A 26,906-nucleotide genomic window follows, 5' to 3' on the forward strand; every position below is an offset into this window, starting at 1 on the left:
TAGTTATATTCCTGTACATAGGGGGGCAGTATTATAGTAGTTATATTCTTGTACATAGGGGGCAGTACTATAGTAGTTATATTCTTGTACATAGGGGGCAGTATTATAGTAGTTATATTCCTGTACATAGGGGCAGTATTATAGTAGTTATATTCTTGTACATAGGGGGCAGTATTATAGTAGTTATATTTATTGTACATAGGGGGCAGTATTATAGTAGTTATATTTATTGTACATAGGGGGCAGTATTATAGTAGTTATATTTATTGTACATAGGGGGCAGTATTATAGTAGTTATATTCCTGCACATAGGGGGCAGTATTATAGTAGTTATATTCTTGTACATAGGGGGCAGTATTATAGTAGTTATATTCCTGTACATAGGGGCAGTATTATAGTAGTTATATTCCTGTACATAGGGGACAGTATTATAGTAGTTATATTCCTGTACATAGGGGGCAGTATTATAGTAGTTATATTCTTGTACATAGGGGGCAGTATTATATCAGTTATATTCCTGTACATAGGGGGGCAGTATTATAGTAATTATATTCCTGTACATAGGGGGCAGTATTATAGTAGTTATATTCCTGTACATAGGGGGCAGTATTATAGTAGTTATATTTCTGTGCATAGGGGCAGTATTATAGTAGTTATATTCCTGTACATAGGGGACAGTATTATAGTAGTTATATTCCTGTACATAGGGGGCAGTATTATAGTAGTTATATTCTTGTACATAGGGGGCAGTATTATATCAGTTATATTCCTGTACATAGGGGGGCAGTATTATAGTAATTATATTCCTGTACATAGGGGGCAGTATTATAGTAGTTATATTCCTGTACATAGGGGGCAGTATTATAGTAGTTATATTTCTGTGCATAGGGGCAGTATTATAGTAGTTATATTCCTGTACATAGGGGGCAGTATTATAGTAGTTATATTCCTGTACATAGGGGGCAGTATTATAGTAGTTATATTCTTGTACATAGGGAGCAGTATTATAGTAGTTATATTCTTGTACATAGGGGGCAGTATTATAGTAGTTATATTCTTGTACATAGGGAGCAGTATTATAGTAGTTATATTCTTGTACATAGGGGACAGTATTATAGTAGTTATATTCTTGTACATAGGGAGCAGTATTATAGTAGTTATATTCTTGTACATAGGGGGCAGTATTATAGTAGTTATATTCTTGTACATAGGGGGCAGTATTATAGTAGTTATATTTATTGTACATAGGGGGCAGTATTATAGTAGTTATATTTATTGTACATAGGGGGCAGTATTATTGTACTAAAATTGTGGAGTATTTTTTTTGTATGTACAGAGGCCCCTGAGTTCTCCCTCCTCTTGCTTTGTACGTCACTTATAGTTACAGCTGCTCTTTTGTTTCTGTGTTTCCTCAGATCCTCTCTTCACCTGTTGATGTCTTTTCTGGTGGTTACTCTGTTGCTGCAGCTTGTGTTGTGAGTGGAGGCGCAGTAATTGCTGGTGATATTGCGACCTCTTTGATCTTTTTTGATTTCTTGCAGCTTTGAAATGAGAAAAAATTAATGAGAATTTTTAGAAGCAAAAATAAGCGAGGGATGAGGGGGGGGGGGTGTTGCAGTCGCCTATAATTAGTGGATTTCTGGGGTTACGAGCCTCATCGGGCAGAATGAAGACGTTTATGAGCAGATCTGCCTTATAATTACTCGGTGAATTATCTATTGATGAGCCTCGTTGCATATGGACCGATTCTTTTTTTACACTTCGTCCCCCAGATTCAGGATTTAGGGTCTACCTTACCTTCTCGCTACCCGATGATTTGGCGTTTACAGCAGACACGGGGTTAAATATCACAGGAACATTTTATTAAATACAAAAATTTGTTTCCACATTCAGGATTTAGTTTAAAAACATTAAAAACCACAAATCCCATGCGCGATACTGATGTGACTGTACAAGAGATTATATACAGCTTAGATACACCGCTAAGGTATAGCCAACAGCTTAGATACACTGCTGCTAGGATAGCTAACAGCTAAGATCCACTGCCATAGTATAGCCAACAGCTTAGATACTTTCATAGTATGGTTGACAGCTTAGATACACTGCTGTTGTATAGCTGTCAGCTTAGATACACTTTCATAGTATAGTTGACAGCTTAGATACACTGCTGTTGTATAGCTGTCAGCTTAGATACACTTTCATAGTATAGTTGACAGCTTAGATACACTGATGCTAGTATAGCTGTCAGCTTAGATACACTTTCATAGTATAGTTGACAGCTTAGATACACTGATGCTAGTATAGCTGTCAGCTTAGATACACTTTCATAGTATAGTTGACAGCTTAGATACACTGATGCTAGTATAGCTGTCAGCTTAGATACACTTTCATAGTATAGTTGACAGCTTAGATACACTGATGCTAGTATAGCTGTCAGCTTAGATACACTGCTGGTAGTATAGCTGTCAGCTTAGATACACTGCTGCTAGTATAGCTGTCAGCTTAGATACTCTGCTGCTAGTATAGCTGTCAGCTTAGATACACTGCTGCTAGTATAGTTGACAGCTTAGATAAGATACTCTGCTGTTGTATAGCTGTCAGCTTAGATACACTGCTGCTAGTATAGCTATCAGCTCAGATACACTGCTGCTAGTATAGTAGACAGCTTAGATACACTGCTGTTGTATAGCTGTCAGCTTAGATACACTGCTGTAGAACACCTGAGGGCTTTGATACCTTTTCACAGAACAACTGACAGCTTAGATACCTTGTGACATTATAGCTGGGGGCTTAGATACCTTATTTATTGCAGTTGCTTAATGCTATGGACAGATTACATTTGCTGCCGTGGTGCAATTTTAGATATTTTATCCCATTTTAGATACTTCCATAGAACGGGTAATAGCTCAGATACTTAGATTAGTGATAGTTTAGATACACTGGCCTAGATACGGTGCGGCAGTAAAGGTAACATACAATGGCACTTTGTTCCTGAATGTTTAGATACAGTGCAATAAATAACTGTCATCTTCGATACATTGCCATGGTATAGCCGAGAGCTTGGATACACTGCTGAGCTGTAGAGCTGACAGCTTAGATACATTGCCATACTACAGCCAACAGTTTAGATACACCTCAAATTTTGGAGTGCTTTCCTGAGCAGAAAAGGGTGGGGCTTAACATACCCCCACAATTTGGTTTTGGATTATATTGGGGGTAAACATTCCCCTGACTCATGACCCCGCAGCACCCCATAACTGTGCCGCACCTGAGCAGCTTAGATACACAGCTCAGCAGACAGTATCGCATATGTGTGTCTGCTGAGTTGAGTATCTAAGTCTGTAATGTGTGATACTGTCTACTGAGCACATGTTATGAAGCCAGTCTTGTGTGATACAGTCTCCTGACATGAAGTATCTACATTCATGTATGATATCATCACCCGAGCCACTGTATCCAAACCAATGCTGTGTGATACCGCCTCCTTAGCAGGTGTATCTAAGCCTAATGTGTGGTATGTCTCCTTAGTGGTATATCAATACCTTTCATGTGTGATACTGTCTCCTTGGCTGGTGTATCTAAGCCTATAATGTGTAACACTGAGTCGTGTATCTAAACTGCCGATGTGATGACATCTCCTTCCCTGGTGTATCTAAAGCTCTGATGTGTGATACTGTCTCCTTGGCTGATATATCTAAGCCTAGCGTGTGGTACTTTCTCCTGAGTTGTGTATATAAACCTTTGATGTGTGATACTGTTTCTTTGGCTGGTGTATCTAAGCCTATAATGTGTGATACTGTCTCCTGAGTCGTATATATAAACCTTTGATGTGTGACACTGTCTCCTGAGCTGTGTATCTAAACCTTTGATGAGTGATGACATCTCCTTGTCTGGTGTATCTAAACCTTTGATGTGTGATACTGTCTCCTTGACTGACGTATCTAAGCCTAGTGTGTGGTACTGTCTCCTGAGTTGTGTATCTAAACCTTTGATGTGTGATACTGTCTCTTTGGCAGGTGTATCTAAGCCTATAATGTGTGATACTGTCTCTTTGGCAGGTGTATCTAAGCCTATAATGTGTGATACTGTCTCTTGAGCTGTATATCTAACTGTATCTTGGATGGAGTTTTCTGAGCCCCAGTATCTAAGCCCAGCATATGTGATACTGCTGATTGTTGAGATACACCAGAATAGTGTATCTAAGCCATCATACATCTATGTCTGAGCAGAAGTGTCTCACTTTGTCTCTGTCGGCTCCTTGCATCTGCCCCATGACTTGTAAGAATTACTAAATTTCACCAAAATTAAAAAAAAAATGAAAATGATAAAATCTGACATTTGACATGAAACTTGGTCTATAGATCCGAACCTCTGACCCGAAGCAGAATACGACAAGGATAGAAATCTCCGGATCGATAACATAGAATGTTCCTTCATAATGACAGAATATTCTATCACGTTGTTTTGATATCTATTCCACATACAACAGAAGTCGTCACCGGAGCTGAAACTCCACCAGCTCCACGTTGGGTCTTATACCTGATACTTGGAAAAATTTCCATAGATTTCGCCATAGAATGTTCTTTCGGTTTTTAACATGTAATAGAATCAGTCTATGAATCTAAACATCCCCCTCAGGCTCAACGTAGGAGACGACATATAAATTAAGGGTCTCAACCATAGAATATTCTCTCAGAATTACAGAAAGTTCTCTCAGAAATACAGAATATTCTCTCAGAATTACACAACGTTCTCTCAGAATTACAGAATATTCTCTCAGAATTACACAACGTTCTCAGAATTACAGAATATTCTCTCAGAATTACACAATGTTCTCTCAGAATTACACAACGTTCTCTCAGAATTACAGAATATTCTCTCAGAATTACACAACGTTCTCTCAGAATTGCACAAAGTTCTCTCAGAATTACACAAAGTTCTCTCAGAATTACACAAAGTTCTCTCAGAATTACACAACGTTCTCTCAGAATTACACAACGTTCTCTCAGAATTACACAACGTTCTCTCAGAATTACACAAAGTTCTCTCAGAATTACACAAAGTTCTCTCAGAATTACACAACGTTCTCTCAGAATTACACACTGTTCTCTCAGAATTACACAAAGTTCTCTCAGAATTACACAAAGTTCTCTCAGAATTACACAACGTTCTCTCAGAATTACACACTGTTCTCTCAGAATTACACAAAGTTCTCTCAGAATTACACAAAGTTCTCTCAGAATTACACAACGTTCTCTCAGAATTACAGAATATTCTCTCAGAATTACACAAAGTTCTCTCAGAATTACAGAATATTCTCTCACAATTACAGAATATTCTCTCAGAATTACACAACGTTCTCTCAGAAATACGGAATATTCTCTCAGAAATACAGAATATTCTCTCAGAATTACACAACGTTCTCTCAGAATTACACAACGTTCTCTCAGAATTACACAACGTTCTCTCAGAATTACAGAATATTCTCTCAGAATTACACAACGTTCTCTCAGAATTACAGAATATTCTCTCAGAATTACACAAAGTTCTCTCAGAATTACAGAATATTCTCTCAGAATTGCACAGAGTTCTCTCAGAATTACACAAAGTTCTCTCAGAATTACAGAATATTCTCTCAGAATTACACAACGTTCTTTCAGAATTACACAAAGTTCTCTCAGAAATACAGAATATTCTCTCAGAACTACACAAAGTTCTCTCAGAATTACAGAATATTCTCTCAGAATTACACAATGTTCTCTCAGAACTACACAAAGTTCTCTCAGAATTACAGAATATTCTCTCAGAATTACACAACTTTCTCTCAGAATTACAGAATATTCTCTCAGAATTACACAACGTTCTCAGAATTACAGAATATTCTCTCAGAATTACACAACGTTCTCAGAATTACAGAATATTCTCTCAGAATTACAGAATGTCTCTCAGAATTACAGAATATTCTCTCAGAATTACAGAATATTCTCTCAGAATTACAGAATGTCTCTCAGAATTACAGAATGTCTCTCAGAATTACAGAATGTCTCTCAGAATTACAGAATGTCCGCTTAGAATTACAGAAAGTTCTCTCACAATTACAGAATGTTGGGTTTGACGCCTTTTGAAGAATCACAAATTTTCTTCTTGTGTCCCAAGTCTTGAGGACTCAACACACGGAGGATGAGCACTTGTAGGGTGGCCACAGGTTGTTCTCCACCACTTCATGGATGGTTCATGGATGGTCTTTAATCTGTACCTCCCGTACCCCCTGCCATTACTAAACCAGATATGAAGGACAGTGGATGGACCTTTCAGGTTTGGAGAATGGATGACACCAATGAATTTCGGTAAGTGATTAGTGAAACTGAGCCTACAGTCTGGGAGCGGATATATCCGGGGGCAGAGGCGGAAAGTTCTTCCATTGTTGTAGGTTCCAGATAAATCGCCCATTTGTCTGTCCCCCTTCATACACCAAAGCTGCCATTATACATGGGGGGCCGGCTCCTTGTTCTCTCCATTATGTTACAAATGTTCTAGAAGAAGAGAGATCAGTCCTGAAACATGTCCCTGACGTCTCCATCAAGATGGATGTTCTGATTACAGCTGCTGGGGGATCCCCTGCTCCTTATATCCTGCAATAAGGATACAAACTGGTTAACATGGAAATGAGATAGATATGGGATAGATATTAGATAGATAGATATAAGATAGATATTAGATCGATAGATATGAGATAGATAGATAGATAGATAGATAGATATGAGAGATAGACAGGAGATAGATAGATAGATAGATGGATAGATAGGAGATAGATAGGAGATAGATATGAGATAGATAGATAGATAGATATGAGATAGATAGATATGAAATAGATAGATAGATAGATAGATATGAGATAGATAGGAGATAGATATGAGATAGATAGATAGATATAAGATAGATATTAGATCGATAGATATGAGATAGATAGATAGATATGAGATAGATAGATAGATAGATATGAGATAGATAGATATGAGATAGATAGATATGAGATAGATAGATAGATAGATAGATAGATAGATAGATAGATATGAGAGATAGACAGGAGATAGATAGATAGATAGATAGATAGATAGATAGATGGATAGATAGGAGATATATAGATGGATAGATAGGAGATAGGAGATAGATAGAGAGATAGATAGATATGAGATAGATAGATATGAGATAGATAGATAGATATGAGATAGATAGATATGAAATAGATAGATATGAGATAGATAGATAGGAGATAGATATGAGATAGATAGATAGATAGATAGATAGATAGATAGATAGATAGGAGATAGATATGAGATAGATAGATAGATAGATAGATAGATAGATAGATAGATATGAGATAGATAGATATGAGATAGATAGATAGATAGATAGATAGATAGATAGATAGATAGATATGAGATAGATAGATAGGAGATAGATATGAGATAGATAGATATATATGAGATAGATAGATATGAGATAGATAGATATCAGATAGATAGATATATATGAGATAGATAGATAGATAGATAGATAGATAGATAGATAGATAGATATGAGATAGATAGATATGAGATAGATAGATAGATATCAGATAGATAGATATCAGATAGATAGAGATAATCTACCTATAACAGGGGGCGATATTTTAATTTCCAATCATGATGCCATATTTTATTTTATTTTTCACACCCCTGTGTATACATGATGACCCCTATAGGGGGCGCTGAAGACCTACCTTGTGAGACTGTGAGACAGGTGAGGATATCATCAGAGAGAAGCATGAAAAAGAGGGAAATAATGGAGGAAATTAGGAATACAATGGTGATATATACTTTGCATACAACAGGCTGAAGTACCTGTCAGTAAAATGCTAATATTGTTCCTTCCTTTAGTGACCACTAGGGGGAGCTCTAAACAAGAATAATGGGCGCTGTAATAACTTACACACACTGAGCGCCCCCTAGTGGTGACTGATGGCTTAAATTATTCTAACATTAAATTATATGGCGATGTAAAAGGAAACAATCTTTAAGATGTCAAATATGTCTCCCCCTAGTGGAGAATCCTATTTGATAAATCCCCCTAGCCATAGAAGCCATTCAGGACTTTGGGAAAGCTGGGTAACTGAGGTATATAGTATAATAGATTTGCTGTGGTGTCGTATCAGGATTTGAAGGCGTAGAGAGGGAGCGCTGTTTGTGGTTTGTCTGACAGCGATAATTACTGGTAATTAGTGATAATCCGGTTATCAGCAGCTTTAAGTAAAGTGCTAAAGTGCTGTCACATCAGCCGGTAATTGCCGTGCAGGAGCCTCTTAAAGGAACGGTTCATTTATATCAGCCATCACATGTGCAGGTTACAGGGCACCGGCCGGGGCTGTAGGGGGCGCAGTTTGTGGGGGTGTCTGGGATTATTCCAGGCTTTGGTCTGGGGTTTTTATTTTATACAGTAATTATTCAAGGGTCAGGTCTAATACTTACTTTGTGGTCTGGTCTGGGGTCTGAGGGCTCTCATTATTTTGGGATCTGTTTGGGGTCTGTGTTTATTGTGCATTGTGCTAGGGGTCTCTATGTGCCTATAGGGGGGTATCCATATATTTTGGGGTCTGTGTTTCATGTATACTGTGGTTTTTGGTCTGTCTTGTTATAATGTCTGGTCTGGGGTCTGGTCTTATTTTGGGGGTCTGGCCTTATTTTGGGGTTTCTATGTATATAGTAGGTGTAGCTTGAGGTCTGTATGTATTCTGTGGCTGGGTCTGGGGTCTGGTCTTATTTTTGGGATTTTATGTATATATAGGTCTGTCTTTTATTTGGTGTCTGGTCTGGGGCCGGTTTGTATTTTGTGGTCGGGTCTAGGGTCTGGCCTTATTTTGGGGTTTTTATGTATATAGTAGGTGTAGCTTGAGGTCTGTCTGTATACTGGTGTCTGGTCTGGGGCCTGTTTGTATTCTGTGGTCAGGTCTGGGGTCTGGACATATATAATAATAATAATTCCTTTATTTATATAGCGCCTACAGATACCACAGCACTGCACAGAGTTTGTCACATCAGTCCCTGTCACCAATGGGGCTCACAATCTAATCACCAGTATGTTTTGGAGTGTGGGAGGAAACCGGAGGACCCAGAGGAAACCCACGCAAACACGGAGAGAACTTACAAACTCTTTGCAGATGTTGACTTTGGTGGGACTTGAACCCAGGACCTCAGCGCTGCAAGGCTGTAGTGCTCACCACTGAGCCACCATGCTTCCCACATATATGGGGGTTTCTATGTATATTCTGTGATATTAATTATTCTAATGTCTGGTCTGGCATCTGTATTTTACTGTAGTCGATCTGGGACCCGGCCTGGGGTCTGTCTTTATGGGTTTCTATATATATATACACTCACCGGCCACTTTAATAGGTACACCTGTCCAACTGGTCGTTAACACTTAATTTCTAATCAGCCAATCACATGGCGGCAGTGCATTTAGGCATGTAGACATGGTCAAGACAATCTCCTGCAGTTCTCCCGAGCATCAGTATGGGGAAGAAAGGTGATTTGTGGCCTTTGAACGTGGCATGGTTGCTGGTGCCAGAAGGGCTGGTCTGAGTATTTCAGAAACTGCTGATCTACTGGGATTTTCACGCACAACCATCTCTAGGGTTTACAGAGAATGGTCCGAAAAAGAAAAAACATCCAGTGAGCAGCAGTTCTGTGGGCGGAAATGCCTTGTTGATACCAGAGGTCAGAGGAGAATGGGCAGACTGGTTCAAGCTGATAGAAAGGCAACAGTGACTCAAATCGCCACCCGTTACAACCAAGGTAGGCAGAAGAGCATCTCTGAACGCACAGTACGTCCAACGTTGAGTCAGATGGGCTACAGCAGCAGAAGACCACACCGGGTGCCACTCCTTTCAGCTAAGAACAGGAAACTGAGGCTACAATTTGCACAAGCTCATCGAAATTGGACAGTAGAAGATTGGAAAAACGTTGCCTGGTCTGATGAGTCTCGATTTCTGCTGCGACATTCGGATGGTAGGGTCAGAATTTGGTACAACAACATGAAAGCATGGATCCATCCTGCCTTGTATCAGCGGCTCAGGCTGGTGGTGGTGGTGTCATGGATCCATCCTGCCTTGTATCAGCGGGTCAGGCTGGTGGTGGTGGGTTCATGGATCCATCCTGCCTTGTATCAGCGGCTCAGGCTGGTGGTGGTGGTGTCATGGATCCATCCTGCCTTGTATCAGCGGGTCAGGCTGGTGGTGGTGGTGTCATGGATCCATCCTGCCTTGTATCAGCGGCTCAGGCTGGTGGTGGTGGTGTCATGGATCCATCCTGCCTTGTATCAGCGGCTCAGGCTGGTGGTGGTGGTGTCATGGATCCATCCTGCCTTGTATCAGCGGCTCAGGCTGGTGGTGGTGGTGTCATGGATCCATCCTGCCTTGTATCAGCGGGTCAGGCTGGTGGTGGTGGTGTCATGGATCCATCCTGCCTTGTATCAGCGGCTCAGGCTGGTGGTGGTGGTGTCATGGATCCATCCTGCCTTGTATCAGCGGCTCAGGCTGGTGGTGGTGGTGTCATGGATCCATCCTGCCTTGTATCAGCGGGTCAGGCTGGTGGTGGTGGTGTCATGGATCCATCCTGCCTTGTATCAGCGGCTCAGGCTGGTGGTGCTGGTGTCATGGATCCATCCTGCCTTGTATCAGCGGCTCAGGCTGGTGGTGGTGGTGTCATGGATCCATCCTGCCTTGTATCAGCGGGTCAGGCTGGTGGTGCTGGTGTCATGGATCCATCCTGCCTTGTATCAGCGGCTCAGGCTGGTGGTGGTGGTGTCATGGATCCATCCTGCCTTGTATCAGCGGCTCAGGCTGGTGGTGGTGGTGTCATGGATCCATCCTGCCTTGTATCAGCGGCTCAGGCTGGTGGTGGTGGTGTCATGGATCCATCCTGCCTTGTATCAGCGGGTCAGGCTGGTGGTGCTGGTGTCATGGGTCCATCCTGCCTTGTATCAGCGGCTCAGGCTGGTGGTGCTGGTGTCATGGGTCCATCCTGCCTTGTATCAGCGGGTCAGGCTGGTGGTGGTGGTGTCATGGGTCCATCCTGCCTTGTATCAGCGGGTCAGGCTGGTGGTGGTGGTGTCATGGATCCATCCTGCCTTGTATCAGCGGCTCAGGCTGGTGCTGGTGGTGTCATGGATCCATCCTGCCTTGTATCAGCGGGTCAGGCTGGTGGTGGTGGTGTCATGGATCCATCCTGCCTTGTATCAGCGGGTCAGGCTGGTGGTGGTGGTGTCATGGATCCATCCTGCCTTGTATCAGCGGCTCAGGCTGGTGGTGGTGGTGTCATGGATCCATCCTGCCTTGTATCAGCGGGTCAGGCTGGTGGTGGTGGTGTCATGGATCCATCCTGCCTTGTATCAGCGGGTCAGGCTGGTGGTGGTGGTGTCATGGATCCATCCTGCCTTGTATCAGCGGGTCAGGCTGGTGGTGGTGTCATGGATCCATCCTGCCTTGTATCAGCGGTTCAGGCTGGTGGTGGTGGTGTCATGGATCCATCCTGCCTTGTATCAGCGGTCAGGCTGGTGGTGCTGGTGTCATGGATCCATCCTGCCTTGTATCAGCGGCTCAGGCTGGTGGTGGTGGTGTCATGGATCCATCCTGCCTTGTATCAGCGGCTCAGGCTGGTGGTGGTGGTGTCATGGATCCATCCTGCCTTGTATCAGCGGCTCAGGCTGGTGGTGGTGGTGTCATGGTGTCTTTGGGCCCCTTGGTACAGCGCCACAGCCTACCTGAGTATTGTTGCTGACCATGTCCATCCCTTTATGAGCACAATGTACCCTGTAACATCTGATGGCTACTTTCAGCAGGATAATGCGCCATGTCATAAAGCTGGAAGCATCTCAGACTGGTTTCTTGAACATGACAATGAGGTCACTGGACACAAATGGCTCCACAGTCACCAGATCTCAATCCAATAGAGCATCTTTGGGATGTGGTGGAACGGGAGATTCGCATCATGGATGTGCAGCCGACAAATCTGCGGCAACTGTGTGATGCCATCATGTCACTATGGAGCAAAATCTCTGAGGAGCTTCCAGCACCTTGTTGTATCTATGCCACGAAGAATTGAGGCAGTTCTGAAGGCAAAAGGGGGTCCAACCCGTTACTAGCATGGTGGACCTAATAAAGTGGCCGGTGAGTGTAGGTCTAGCTTGAGGTCTGAACTTATTCTGGTCTGGTCTTGGGTCTGTGTGTATTCTGTGGTCTTGTCTGGGGTCTGTGTGTATTCTGAGGTCTGGTCTGGGGTCTGTGTGTATTCTGTGGTCTGGTCTGGGGTCTGTGTGTATTCTGTGGTCTGGTCTGGGGTCTGTGTGCATTCTGGGGTCTGGTCTGGGGTCTATGTGTATTCTGTGGTCTGGTCTGGGGTCTGTGTGTTTTCTGGGGTCTGGTCTGGGGTCTGTGTGTTTTCTGGGGTCTGGTCTGCGGTCTGTGTGTATTCTGTGGTCTGGTCTGGGGTCTGTGTGTATTCTGTGGTCTGGTCTGAGGTCTGTGTGTATTCTGTGGTCTGGTCTGGGGTCTGTGTGTATTCTGGGGTCTGGTCTGGGGTCTGTGTGTATTCTGGGGTCTGGTCTGTGTGTATTCTGGGGTCTGGTCTAGGGTCTGTGTGTATTCTGTGGTCTGGTCTGAGGTCTGTGTGTATTCTGGGGTCTGGTCTGGGGTCTGTGTGTATTCTGGGGTCCGGTCTAGGGTCTGTGTGTATTCTGTGGTCTGGTCTGGGGTCTGTGTGTATTCTGGGGTCTGTGTGTATTCTGGGGTCTGGTCTGGGGTCTGTTTGTATTCTGGGGTCTGGTCTGGGGTCTGTGTGTATTCTGGGGTCTGGTCTGGGGTCTGTGTGTATCCTGGGGTCTGGTCTGGGGTCTGGTCTGGGGTCTGTGTGTATTCTGTGGTCTGGTCTGGGGTCTTTGTGTATTCTGGGGTCTGGTCTGGGGTCTGTGTGTATTCTGGGGTCTGGTCTGGGGTCTGTGTGTATTCTGTGGTCTGGTCTGGGGTCTGTGTGTATTCTGTGGTCTGGTCTGGGGTCTGTGTGTATTCTGGGGTCTGATCTGGGGTCTGTGTGTATTCTGTGGTCTGGTCTGGGGTCTGTGTGTATTCTGGGGTCTGGTCTGGGGTCTGTGTGTATTCTGGGGTCTGGTCTGGGGTCTGTGTGTATTTTGGGGTCTGGTCTGGGGTCTGTGTGTATTTTGGGGTCTGGTCTGGGGTCTGTGTGTATTCTGGGGTCTGGTCTGGGGTCTGTGTGTATTCTGTGGTCTGGTCTGGGGTCTGTGTGTGTATTATGGGGTCTGGTCTGGGGTCTGTGTGTATTCTGGGGTCTGGTCTGGGGTCTGTGTGTATTCTGGGGTCTGGTCTGGGGTCTGTGTGTATTCTGGGGTCTGGTCTTGGGTCTGTGTGTATTCTGGGGTCTGGTCTGGGGTCTGTGTGTATTCTGGGGTCTGGTCTGGGGTCTGTGTGTATTATGGGGTCTGGTCTGGGATCTGTGTGTATTCTGGGGTCTGGTCTGGGGTCTGTGTGTATTCTGTGGTCTGGTCTGGGGTCTGTGTGTATTCTGTGGTCTGGTCTGGGGTCTGTGTGTGTATTATGGGGTCTGGTCTGGGGTCTGTGTGTATTCTGGGGTCTGGTCTGGGGTCTGTGTGTATTCTGGGGTCTGGTCTGGGGTCTGTGTGTATTCTGGGGTCTGGTCTGGGGTCTGTGTGTATTCTGGGGTCTGGTCTGGGGTCTGTGTGTATTCTGGGGTCTGGTCTGGGGTCTGTGTGTATTCTGGGGTCTGGTCTGGGGTCTGTGTGTATTCTGGGGTCTGGTCTGGGGTCTGTGTGTATTCTGGGGTCTGGTCTGGGGGTTTCTATGTATTACGGTCGTCTAGTTTGGGGTCTGAATTTATGTCTGTATGTATTTCTCTTATGTTCTCAGTTAATGATGGGGTACTACTTGTACTAATTTTGGGGTCTGGGAGTTATATTTATTGTGGGGTTTGGGCTAAAGTCTCAATGTATTTTGGTATTTAAGTCTGTGGTCAACAATTCTCCTGGGGTCTGTGTTTATTTTTGGGTCTGGGGTCTTCCTTTATTCTGGAGATGAAATGATTTTTGAGGTCTGGGGGTTTGAAATTTATTTTAGGGTCTCATTTAGGTAGATCGGAGTATACAGGGGGTGTGGCCTATATAACTGCCCCTTCATACATAGGAGCTGAACTGCTGAACTATCGTCCGAGGTCTCTCCACCCCGGCCCCTGCGCTCGTCTTACATTCAGGCTTCCGACCCGCTCCAAAAATGTTTTTTTAAAGAGTTAATCTTCTGCCGTTCCCTAAGATTTATCGTCATGACAACCAACAAGGATAAAACAGAGTAAAATTAGACGTCTATGTTTGGGGAATCGCCTCCTCCGACTCCGGCAAATAATTCCCAGCGCTGGATAAGAAATCGGGACTGAAAATGAGGCAATGGCGAACGCAACTGACCGCAAAGGTCAAGGGTCAGACAGCGCAATGACTCAACTACTCCAACATCTGTCCCTATAGGGTGTCTCCGGCAGCTCCCTAATCCATGCTCTGCAATTGTTTCCCATAAACCTATTAGTCTGTTCATCCGGAGCCTCCGGATTCACGAATAGAATGTGATAACTATAGTAAAGACTGACACGCGGTCATAATAGCAATGTTTAGAGACCTGTGTGTATGCTGTTAGTAGCAGCAGGACTGTGAAATATGGATTTAAATTCCAGGGTTGTACTGGGAGTATGCCCTCACACTGCTGTGCTCTGTGCTCTCTGCAGTATTATGCATTGTCCCTGGAAAGATGTGTAATCAGACCTTTGTGTATGGTGTTGTTAGCAGCAGGACTGTGATATATGATTTAAATTCCAGTATTGCAGTTTCTCCAAGTGCACTGGAGGTGTGTCCTCACACTGCTGTGCTCTGTGTAAACTGTGTTAAGTATGATCCCTGTGTGTCTTTTGTGTGTGGTGTTAGTAGCAGCAGAACTGTGATGTATAGATGTATATTCCATTATTGTACCAGGGGCATGTCTCACACTGCTGTGATCTGCGCTCTCTGCAGTTATTGTTATGCATTGTCTCTGAAGGGATGTGTAATCAGACCTTTGTTTATATTGTTATGGATTTATATTACAGGATTCTACTGGGGTGTGTTCTCACACTGCTGTGCTCTGTGCTCTCTGCAGCCAATGTTGTGTATTGTCCCTGAGGAGAGGTATAATCCGACCTTGGTGTATGTTGTTTGTAGCAGCAGGACTGTGATATATGGATTTATATATGAGCATTGTAGCTTCTCCAAGTGCACAGTGTGCGTATCCTCACACTGCTGTGCTCTGTACTCTCTGCAGCCAGTGTTATGTATTTACCCTGGGCAGAGGTATAATCAGACCTTGGTGTATGTTGTTTGTAGCAGCAGGACTGTGATATATGGATTTATATTCCAGCACTATGGTTTCTCCAAGTGCGTTGGAGGCGTTTCCTCACACTGCTGTGCTCTGTGCTCTCTGCAGCCAGTGATATGTAGTAACCCTGGGGAGATGTGTAACCAGACCTTGTGTATGTTGTTAGTAGCAGCAGGACTGTGACATTTGGATTTTTAGTCCAGAATTGTAGGTTCTCCAAGTGCACCGGGGGCGTGTCCTCACACTGCTGTGCTCTGCACTCTTTAGTATTGAGTTACTCCAAGACCCAGGTCCCTCTTAGCAAGCAGAGGCTGCATTCACTCAGTGGCAGTGGTGCAGCTGAATGCAGAGAGCTCAGAGCACAGCAGTGGGAGGTCCCGCACCCAATGTTATCCCCCAATGCCTGTAGCTTGCAGATGATTGGCTACATTTCTGAAAGTGGTAAAAGTGGTACAGCCCAATAACTAGCGGCACATCCTGAGTGATGAGACTTGTGGATCCGCTCCGGTAAATATCGGTGTCAATCCTCAGGATTTCCGTGTCTCCGCGGCTGCCCTGCGGGATCAGTCATGTTCTGCATATCTATAAATAGGCAACGTTGTCCTGACTTATTAGACGAGTGTCCCGAGCCCCGAATCATCCCCCTGGGGGGGAAACTACAAGACGTCTCAGTAAGGGGACACTGGGGGCTAATTAAAGGGAAGGTCTCAGAAAACTCCAACAGATGGAAATGAGGCTCCGGGGAGCGAACGTCATCCATCTGCCCGCGGCCGGCGCCATCGCTCTGCGTCATGAGCAAAGGTACAAGAACCACGGAAAATAGGTCAATTTTATTTCAGGAATGTGGAGATTATTCACGCTGCAGCGGCTCAACGTGTACGGCAGGCGTGCGGACCCCCGGGACCCCCACAGAGAGGGACCCTGCCGCCTGGATACTGGAATATCACCACATAGAGAACAAAAGGAATAAAAAACATCCATTAGTAACCGACACATGGGAGAAATCCGAGACACCGAAAACCCGGAATCGGAAATGTCCCCAAGGATTCAACGTGTGGGGTGGGGGGATTCATCGGAGTCAAATTTTTGCACCTGATTTGCCTTTCCTCCACACGGTCCGGACTGGCGCGTTATTGCGCAATTATTTGCGCCCCATATAGGCGATAATCAATTTTAAATAAGGTGCAAACCTCTGGAAGCCGGAGAAACACAAAGACAAATTAGGCGCAAACCAGGAAACCGCTAAACGGAGAACTCCGGCGAGCTGCAGGAAAAAGGGGCAAAAAATTGTGCAAATACACCAATTCGCTAAAAAAAAGTCACTAAAAAACAACCCAAAAAGTCGCATCAGACTAAGATAAATGACCCCCCTATGGATTTTACACTTCCTGAAGCCACAATATACCCAAATTTTCTAAATATTGATATCTTTCATCTATTTCCTATCTATAAGGGAAGACAGGGGAGACATTCATCATAGTTTTTTTAGGCGCAAAAATCTGGCGCATCTCGTTAATTTAGCGCATTTTTGCGACATTTTCCGGCGCACGGCAAAGTCCGGCACTTAGTGGTTCTGAGTCCCTGCGCCTTATCTGACATAGTGAGTGCCTCCTATACAGATGTTTGCACGGGATCTATCACAAATTTGCGCCTAAAAAGGCGCAGAAAAGGTGCAAAAATGCATTTACTAAGGCAGAACTAGATCCATCATAGATCACAACACCAAAAAAAAGAACAAACTAGGCGCAAAAATAGACGAACTAGAGACCCCCTTATGATTAATGCCCCCCAATATCTCCCTTGAGGGTCCCTTAATGGAGTGTAACAGTGGAGAACCCCTTTAAGTATATATAAGGCGGTTTCTTCGCAGTTTGCAGACTCCTCGCGTTATCTGTGACTCCTCACCCAGACATATCTGTGTCAGCCGCCCCCACACTAGTGTAAATGTTTCTTATACAGGTCATACATCCAGCCTTATGTAAACGCTCCGACCTCCGGCATCTCCAGGATCTGACGTGTTTACAGCTCGGAGCCGGAGTGATGGAGACGGTTTATAGACAATCCGGCCGCCGCATTCTTCTACTAGAACAAGTCATTCTCTACAGTCACAGAGGGGAGCGGGCATCCATGCCAGGCTCAGGGTGGTCACAACACCCGAATATGGCGGATACAGTGGGGTGCAAAAGTATCCACCTCTACCCCATTAACTTTTCCTCATTTATAAATGTTGCAGCCGCATAGAGAAGATCTAGAGATTTATTCGTTGAAGAACTCAGATGTTTGAAGAATGGGGGGGGGGGACGTCCAGCCTCTAGATGTACAAAGAAGAATGGGGGAACCTCCAGCCTCTAGATGTACAAAGAAGAATGGGGAACCTCCAGCCTCTAGATGTGCAAAGAAGAATGGAGGAAACTCCAGCCTCTAGATGTACAAAGAAGAATGGGGGAACCTCCAGCCTCTAGATGTACAGAGAAGAATGGGGGAACCTCCAACCTCTAGATGTACAGAGAAGAACGGAGGAACCTCCAGCCTCTAGATGTACAAAGAAGAATGGAGGAACCTCCAGCCTCTAGATGTACAGAGAAGAATGGGGGAACCTCCAGCCTCTAGATGTACAAAGAAGAATGGGGAACCTCCAGCCTCTAGATGTGCAAAGAAGAATGGGGGAAACTCCAGCCTCTAGATGTGCAAAGAAGAATGGGGAACCTCCAGCCTCTAGATGTACAGAGAAGAATGGAGGAACCTCCAGCCTCTAGATGTACAGAGAAGAATGGGGGAACCTCCAGCCTCTAGATGTACAAAGAAGAATGGAGGGACCTCCAGCCTCTAGATGTACAAAGAAGAATGGAGGAACCTCCAGCCTCTAGATGTACAGAGAAGAATGGGGGAACCTCCAGCCTCTAGATGTACAGAGAAGAATGGAGGAACCTCCAGCCTCTAGATGTACAGAGAAGAATGGGGGAACCTCCAGCCCCTAGATGTACAGAGAAGAATGGAGGAACCTCCAGCCTCTAGATGTACAGAGAAGAATGGGGGAACCTCCAGCCTCTAGATGTACAAAGAAGAATGGAGGAACCTCCAGCCTCTAGATGTACAGAGAAGAATGGGAGGAACCTCCAGCCCCTAGATGTACAAAGAAGAATGGAGGAACCTCCAGCCTCTAGATGTACAAAGAAGAATGGAGGAACCTCCAGCCTCTAGATGTACAAAGAAGAATGGGGGAACCTCCAGCCTCTAGATGTACAAGGAAGAATGGAGGAACCTCCAGCCTCTAGATGTACAAAGAAGAATGGGGGAACCTCCAGCCTCTAGATGTACAGAGAAGAATGGGGGGACCTCCAGCCTCTAGATGTACAAGGAAGAATGGAGGAACCTCCAGCCTCTAGATGTACAGAGAAGAATGGATGAACCTCCAGCCTCTAGATGTACAAAGAAGAATGGGGGAACCTCCAGCCGTTAGATGTACAAAGAAGAATGGAGGAACCTCCAGGCTCTAGATGTACAAAGAAGAATGGAGGAACCTCCAGCCTCTAGATGTACAAAGAAGAATGGAGGAACCTCCAGCCTCTAGATGTACAAAGAAGAATGGGGGAACCTCCAGCCTCTAGATGTACAGAGAAGAATGGGGGGAACCTCCAGCCTCTAGATGTACAAAGAAGAATGGAGGAACCTCCAGCCTCTAGATGTACAAAGAAGAATGGGGGAACCTCCAGCCTCTAGATGTACAAAGAAGAATGGAGGAACCTCCAGCCTCTAGATGTACAAAGAAGAATGGAGGAACCTCCAGCCTCTAGATGTACAAAGAAGAATGGGGGAACCTCCAGCCTCTAGATGTGCAAAGAAGAATGAGGGAACCTCCAGCCTCTAGATGTATAAAGAAGAATAAAGGAACCTCCAGCCTCTAGATGTACAAAGAAGAATGGAGGAACCTCCAGCCTCTAGATGTACAGAGAAGAATGGGGGAACCTCCAGCCTCTACATGTACAAAGAAGAATGGGGGAACCTCCAGCCTCTAGATGTACAAAGAAGAATGGGGGAACCTCCAGCCTCTAGATGTACAAAGAAGAATGGAGGAACCTCCAGCCTCTAGATGTGCAAAGAAGAATGGGGGAACCTCCAGCCTCTAGATGTACAAAGAAGAATGGGGGAACCTCCAGCCTCTAGATGTACAAAGAAGAATGGGGGAACCTCCAGCCTCTAGATGTGCAAAGAAGAATGGGGGAAACTCCAGCCTCTAGATGTGCAAAGAAGAATGGGGGAAACTCCAGCCTCTAGATGTGCAAAGAAGAATGGGGGAACCTCCAGCCTCTAGATGTGCAAAGAAGAATGGGGGAACCTCCAGCCTCTAGATGTGCAAAGAAGAATGGGGGAACCTCCAGCCTCTAGATGTACAAAGAAGAATGGGGGAACCTCCAGCCTCTAGATGTACAAAGAAGAATGGGGGAACCTCCAGCCTCTAGATGTATAAAGAAGAATGAGGGAACCTCCAGCCTCTAGATGTACAGAGAAGAATGGGGGAACCTCCAGCCACTAGATGTACAGAGAAGAATGGGGGGACCTCCAGCCTCTAGATGTACAAAGAAGAATGGGGGAACCTCCAGCCTCTAGATGTGCAAAGAAGAATGGGGGAACCTCCAGCCTCTAGATGTACAAAGAAGAATGGGGGAACCTCCAGCCTCTAGATGTACAAAGAAGAATGGGGGAACCTCCAGCCTCTAGATGTGCAAAATAGAATGGGGGAAACTCCAGCCTCTAGATGTGCAAAGAAGAATGGGGGAAACTCCAGCCTCTAGATGTGCAAAGAAGAATGGGGGAACCTCCAGCCTCTAGATGTGCAAAGAAGAATGGGGGAACCTCCAGCCTCTAGATGTACAAAGAAGAATGGGGGAACCTCCAGCCTCTAGATGTACAAAGAAGAATGGGGGAACCTCCAGCCTCTAGATGTATAAAGAAGAATGAGGGAACCTCCAGCCTCTAGATGTACAGAGAAGAATGGGGGAACCTCCAGCCACTAGATGTACAGAGAAGAATGGGGGGACCTCCAGCCTCTAGATGTACAAAGAAGAATGGGGGAACCTCCAGCCTCTAGATGTGCAAAGAAGAATGGGGGAACCTCCAGCCTCTAGATGTACAAAGAAGAATGAGGGAACCTCCAGCCTCTAGATGTACAGAGAAGAATGGGGGAACCTCCAGCCTCTAGATGTACAGAGAAGAATGGGGGGACCTCCAGCCTCTAGATGTACAAAGAAGAATGGAGGAACCTCCAGCCTCTAGATGTACAGAGAAGAATGGGGGAACCTCCAGCCTCTAGATGTACAAAGAAGAATGGAGGAACCTCCAGCCTCTAGATGTACAGAGAAGAATGGAGGAACCTCCAGCCTCTAGATGTACAGAGAAGAATGGGGGGACCTCCAGCCTCTAGATGTACAAAGAAGAATGGGGGGACCTCCAGCCTCTAGATGTACAAAGAAGAATGGGGGAACCTCCAGCCTCTAGATGTACAAAGAAGAATGGGAGGAACCTCCAGCCTCTAGATGTACAGAGAAGAATGGGGGGTACCTCCAGCCTCTAGATGTACAAAGAAGAATGGGGGACCTCCAGCCTCTAGATGTACAAAGAAGAATAGGGGAACCTCCAGCCTCTAGATGTACGAAGAAGAATGAGATGAACCTCCAGCCTCTAGATGTACAAAGAAGAATGGAGGAACCTCCAGCCTCTAGATGTACAGAGAAGAATGGAGGAACCTCCAGCCTCTAGATGTACAGAGAAGAATGGGGGGACCTCCAGCCTCTAGATGTACAAAGAAGAATGGGGGGACCTCCAGCCTCTAGATGTACAAAGAAGAATGGAGGAACCTCCAGCCTCTAGATGTACAGAGAAGAATGGAGGAACCTCCAGCCTCTAGATGTACAGAGAAGAATGGGGGGACCTCCAGCCTCTAGATGTACAAAGAAGAATGGGGGGACCTCCAGCCTCTAGATGTACAAAGAAGAATGGGGGAACCTCCAGCCTCTAGATGTACAAAGAAGAATGGAGGAACCTCCAGCCTCTAGATGTACAGAGAAGAATGGGGGAACCTCCAGCTTCTAGATGTACAGAGAAGAATGGGGGGAACCTCCAGCCTCTAGATGTACAGAGAAGAATGGGGGAACCTCCAGCCTCCAGATGTACAAAGAATGGGAGAACCTCCAGCCTCTAGATGTACAAAGAAGAATGGGGGAACCTGCAGCCTCTAGATGTACAAAGAAGAATGGGGGAACCTCCAGCCTCTAGATGTACAAAGAAGAATGGAGGAACCTCCAGCCTCTAGATGTACAGAAAAGAATGGGGGAACCTCCAGCCTCTAGATGTACAAAGAAGAATGGGGGAACCTCCAGCCTCTAGATGTGCAAAGAAGAATCGGGGAACCTCCAGCCCATAGATGTACAAAGAAGAATGGGGGAACCTCCAGCCTCTAGATGTACAAAGAAGAATGGGGGAACCTCCAGCCTCTAGATGTACAAAGAAGAATGAGGGAACCTCCAGCCTCTAGATGTACATGAAGAATGGAGGAACCTCCAGCCTCTATATGTACAAAGAAGAATGGGGGAACCTCTAGATGTACAAAGAAGAATGGGGGAACCTCTAGATGTACAAAGAAGAATGGGGGAACCTCTAGATGTACAAAGAAGAATGGGGGAACCTCCAGCCCCTAGATGTACAAAGAAGAATGGGGGAACCTCCAGCCTCTAGATGTACAAAGAAGAATGGAGGAACCTCCACCCTCTAGATGTACAGAGAAGAATGGGGGAACCTCCAGTCTCTAGATGTATAAAGAAGAATGGGGGGACCTCCAGCCTCTAGATGTACAAAGAAGAATGGGGAACCTCCAGCCTCTAGATGTATAAAGAAGAATGGAGGAACCACCAGCCCTAGATGTACAGAGAAGAATGGAGGAACCTCCAGCCTCTAGATGTACAAAGAAGAATGGGGGAACCTCCAGCCTCTAGATGTACAAAGAAGAATGGGGAACCTCCAGCCTCTAGATGTACAAAGAAGAATGGAGGAACCTCCAGCCTCTAGATGTACAAAGAAGAATGGAGGAACCTCCAGCCTCTAGATGTACAAAGAAGAATGGGAAAACCTCCAGCCTCTAGATGTACAAAGAAGAATGGGAGAACCTCCAGCCTCTAGATGTACAAAGAAGAATGGGGGGAACCTCCAGCCTCTAGATGTACAAAGAAGAATGGGGAACCGCCAGCCTCTAGATGTACAAAGAAGAATGGGGGAACCTCCAGCCTCTAGATATACAAAGAAGAATGGAGGAACCTCCAGCCTCTAGATGTACAGAGAAGAATGGAGGAACCTCCAGCCTCTAGGTGTACAAAGAAGAATGGGGGAACCTCCAGCCTCTAGATGTACAGAGAAGAATGGAGGAACCTCCAGCCTCTAGATGTACAAAGAAGAATGGGGGAACCTCCAGCCTCTAGATGTACAGAGAAAAATGGGGGAACCTCTAGCCTCTAGATGTACAGAGAAGAATGGAGGAACCTCCAGCCTCTAGATGTACAAAGAAGAATGGGGAACCTCCAGCCTCTAGATGTACAAAGAAGAATGGAGGAACCTCCAGCCTCTAGATGTACAAAGAAGAATGGGGGAACCTCCAGCCTCTAGATGTACAAAGAAGAATGGGGGTACCTCCAGCCTCTAGATGTACAAAGAAGAATGGAGGAACCTCCAGCCTCTAGGTGTACACAGAAGAATGGGGGAATCTCCAGCCTCTAGGTGCACAAAGAAGAATTGGGGAAACTCCAGCCTCTAGATGTACAAAGAAGAATGGAGGAGACCTCCAGCCTCTAGATGTACAAAGAAGAATGGGGGAACCTCCAGCCTCTAGATGTACAAAGAAGAATGGGGGAACCTCCAGCCTCTAGATGTACAAAGAAGAATGGAGGAACCTCCAGCCTCTAGGTGTACAAAGAAGAATGGGGGAATCTCCAGCCTCTAGATGCACAAAGAAGAATGGGGGAAACTCCAGCCTCTAGATGTACAAAGAAGAATAAAGGAGACCTCCAGCCTCTAGATGTACAAAGAAGAATGGGGGAACCTCCAGCCTCTAGATGTACAAAGAAGAATGGGGGAACCTCCAGCCTCTAGATGTACAAAGAAGAATGGGGGAACCTCCAGCCTCTAGATGTGCAAAGAAGAATGGGGGAACCTCCAGCCTCTAGATGTACAAAGATAATGGGGGAACCTCCAGCCTCTAGATGTACAAAGAAGAATGGGGGAACCTCCAGCCTCTAGATGTACAAAGAAGAATGGAAGGAACCTCCAGCCTCTAGATGTACAGAGAAGAATGGGGGAACCTCCAGCCTCTAGATGTACAAAGAAGAATGGAGGAACCTCCAGCCTCTAGATGTACAAAGAAGAATGGGGGAACCTCCAGCCTCTAGATGTACAAAGAAGAATGGGGGAACCTCCAGCCCCTAGATGTACAAAGAAGAATGGAGGAACCTCCAGCCTCTAGATGTACAAAGAAGAATGGGGGAACCTCCAGCCTCTAGATGTACAGAGAAGAATGGGGGAACCTCCAGCCTCTAGATGTACAAAGAAGAATGGGGGAACCTCCAGCCTCTAGATGTACAAAGAAGAATGGGGGAACCTCCAGCCTCTAGATGTACAAAGAAGAATGGGGGAACCTCCAGCCCCTAGATGTACAAAGAAGAATGGAGGAACCTCCAGCCTCTAGATGTACAGAGAAGAATGGGGGAACCTCCAGCCTCTAGATGTACAGAGAAGAATGGGGGAACATCCGGCCTCTAGATGTACAAAGAAGAATGGGGGAACCTCCAGCCTCTAGATGTACAAAGAAGAGTGGGGGAACCTCCAGCCTCTAGATGTACAAAGAAGAATGGGGGAACCTCCAGCCTCTAGATGTACAAAGAAGAATGGGGGAACCTCCAGCCTCTAGATGTACAAAGAAGAATGGGGGAACCTCCAGCCCCTAGATGTACAAAGAAGAATGGAGGAACCTCCAGCCTCTAGATGTACAAAGAAGAATGGGGGAACCTCCAGCCTCTAGATGTACAGAGAAGAATGGGGGAACCTCCAGCCTCTAGATGTACAAAGAAGAATGGGGGAACCTCCAGCCTCTAGATGTACAAAGAAGAATGGGGGAACCTCCAGCCTCTAGATGTACAAAGAAGAATGGGGGAACCTCCAGCCCCTAGATGTACAAAGAAGAATGGAGGAACCTCCAGCCTCTAGATGTACAGAGAAGAATGGGGGAACCTCCAGCCTCTAGATGTACAGAGAAGAATGGGGGAACATCCGGCCTCTAGATGTACAAAGAAGAATGGGGGAACCTCCAGCCTCTAGATGTACAAAGAAGAGTGGGGGAACCTCCAGCCTCTAGATGTACAAAGAAGAATGGGGGAACCTCCAGCCTCTAGATGTACAAAGAAGAGTGGGGGAACCTCCAGCCTCTAGATGTACAAAGAAGAATGGAGGAACCTCCAGCCTCTAGATGTACAAAGAAGAATGGGGGAACCTCCAGCCTCTAGATGTACAAAGAAGAATGGGGGAACCTCCAGCCCCTAGATGTACAAAGAAGAATGGAGGAACCTCCAGCCTCTAGATGTACAAAGAAGAATGGGGGAACCTCCAGCCTCTAGATGTACAAAGAAGAATGGGGGAACCTCCAACCTCTAGATGTGCAAAGAAGAATGGAGGAACCTCCAGCCTCTAGATGTACAAAGAAGAATGGGGGAATCTCCAGCCTCTAGATGTACAGAGAAGAATGGGGGAACCTCCAGCCTCTAGATGTACAAAGAAGAATGGGGGAACCTCCAGCCTCTAGATGTACAAAGAAGAATGGGGGAACCTCCAGCCTCTAGATGTGCAAAGAAGAATGGGGGAACCTCCAGCCTCTAGATGTACAAAGATAATGGGGGAACCTCCAGCCTCTAGATGTACAAAGAAGAATGGGGGAACCTCCAGCCTCTAGATGTACAAAGAAGAATGGAAGGAACCTCCAGCCTCTAGATGTACAGAGAAGAATGGGGGAACCTCCAGCCTCTAGATGTACAAAGAAGAATGGAGGAACCTCCAGCCTCTAGATGTACAAAGAAGAATGGGGGAACCTCCAGCCTCTAGATGTGCGGAGAAGATTAGACGATAAAGCACTTACTTGCCAGGATGACCATGTCCATCCCCCAGAATATGCTCATGATCCATCCCACCATGACGATGGCTGTGAGGATCTGGATGAGGGCGGCTGCTATGTTCAGCCAGAAGACGCAGCATATGTGGCGGTCCGGGAGGTCGGTCCGGGCTCCGCACAGCACGGTGAACGCTGATACAAATGTCCCTGAAAAAGAAGACAGAGGGGATGTCATGTCACATGTCATACAGTCACCTACATAATACCGCCATATAGTGCTCGCAGCAGCCACATTGTACTCCAGGATATGACAGTATTTGGGCTTCAAGTTCTTAGTGTTCTTACACTAGGGCACATCTATGGGTAACACTATAGGGCACATTTATGGAGAACACTATAGGGCACATGTATGGGTAACACTATAGGGCACATGTATGGGTAACACTATAGGGCACATCTATGGGTAACACTATAGGGCACATCTATGGGGAACACTATAGGGCAAAGCTATCATTTTGTCCATCATATGGGGACACATTGTGCCCTCTCACAATACGGTACCTATGGGTATCTATGACATGTGGTCAGGTCACTGCTGCATCACATTGCACCTCTGTGCTGCTGTCATAAAGCAATTCTTCAGTGAGCGTAGACAGGCCCATACAGAAGACACAAAATAATCCAATAAGTCAGAAGTATTATGTAGAACTAATCGCTTCCACACATTAATTAGCGCAGAAGAAGAGGCAGAAAAGCGGAAAGCGGGAAAATGAGCAGCAAATCAAACAGAAAGTTCTGTGCTGGGGGATCGGACCGCACACCGGACTGACGACAACTGCTCTGCCACACTCCAGATGTCACCTTCACTCGTCTTAAAGGGGCACTCCACATGTCACCTTCACTCGTCTTAAAGGGGCCCTACAGATGTCACCTTCACTCGTCTTAAAGGGGCGCTCCACATGTCACCTTCACTAGTCTTAAAGGGGAGCTCCATATGGACACGGTGGGGGTGGGGTGTCCTCTATAAAATCCAGGGTGGCCTGAGATCAATGACTTTCATCCTTTTAATATTTCAGCGTGTTGGAAAACTACAACTCCCAGCATGCCCTGACACTCAGATGCTGGTGATTGGCAGACACAGTAGAGTCTAGATTTAGGTGACTTCCCCTTTAAGCTGCTTCATTCCAAGGTGTTAGGCAGGTGATGTATCTTGCCCTGTGTCTGCCTGGCGGAGCCGCTCTGTGCCCGGGACCTTCTATAAATATTTACCAGGTCCGTCCTGTTCTGCTTCACTACAAGGAATTC

General features: G+C 45.6%; 1 protein-coding gene across 1 annotated transcript in view; it reads right to left on the reverse strand.

The window, feature by feature from the left end:
- Nucleotides 1-1,840: 1,840 nt before the first annotated feature.
- The window catches only part of STUM (stum, mechanosensory transduction mediator homolog), a 45,831-nt gene continuing 20,765 nt past the window's right edge, over nt 1,841-26,906 (reverse strand). The window contains exons 2-3 of the mRNA XM_072140006.1: nt 25,629-25,808; nt 1,841-6,632 (exon numbers count right to left, since the gene is read on the reverse strand). Coding sequence (XP_071996107.1) covers nt 6,598-6,632; nt 25,629-25,808 — 215 coding nt within the window. The 3' untranslated portion in view covers nt 1,841-6,597. The remainder of the gene's footprint in view (nt 6,633-25,628; nt 25,809-26,906) is intronic.

This window comes from Engystomops pustulosus, chromosome 3 (assembly GCF_040894005.1).
Source record: "Engystomops pustulosus chromosome 3, aEngPut4.maternal, whole genome shotgun sequence".
Taxonomy (NCBI): domain Eukaryota; kingdom Metazoa; phylum Chordata; class Amphibia; order Anura; family Leptodactylidae; genus Engystomops; species Engystomops pustulosus.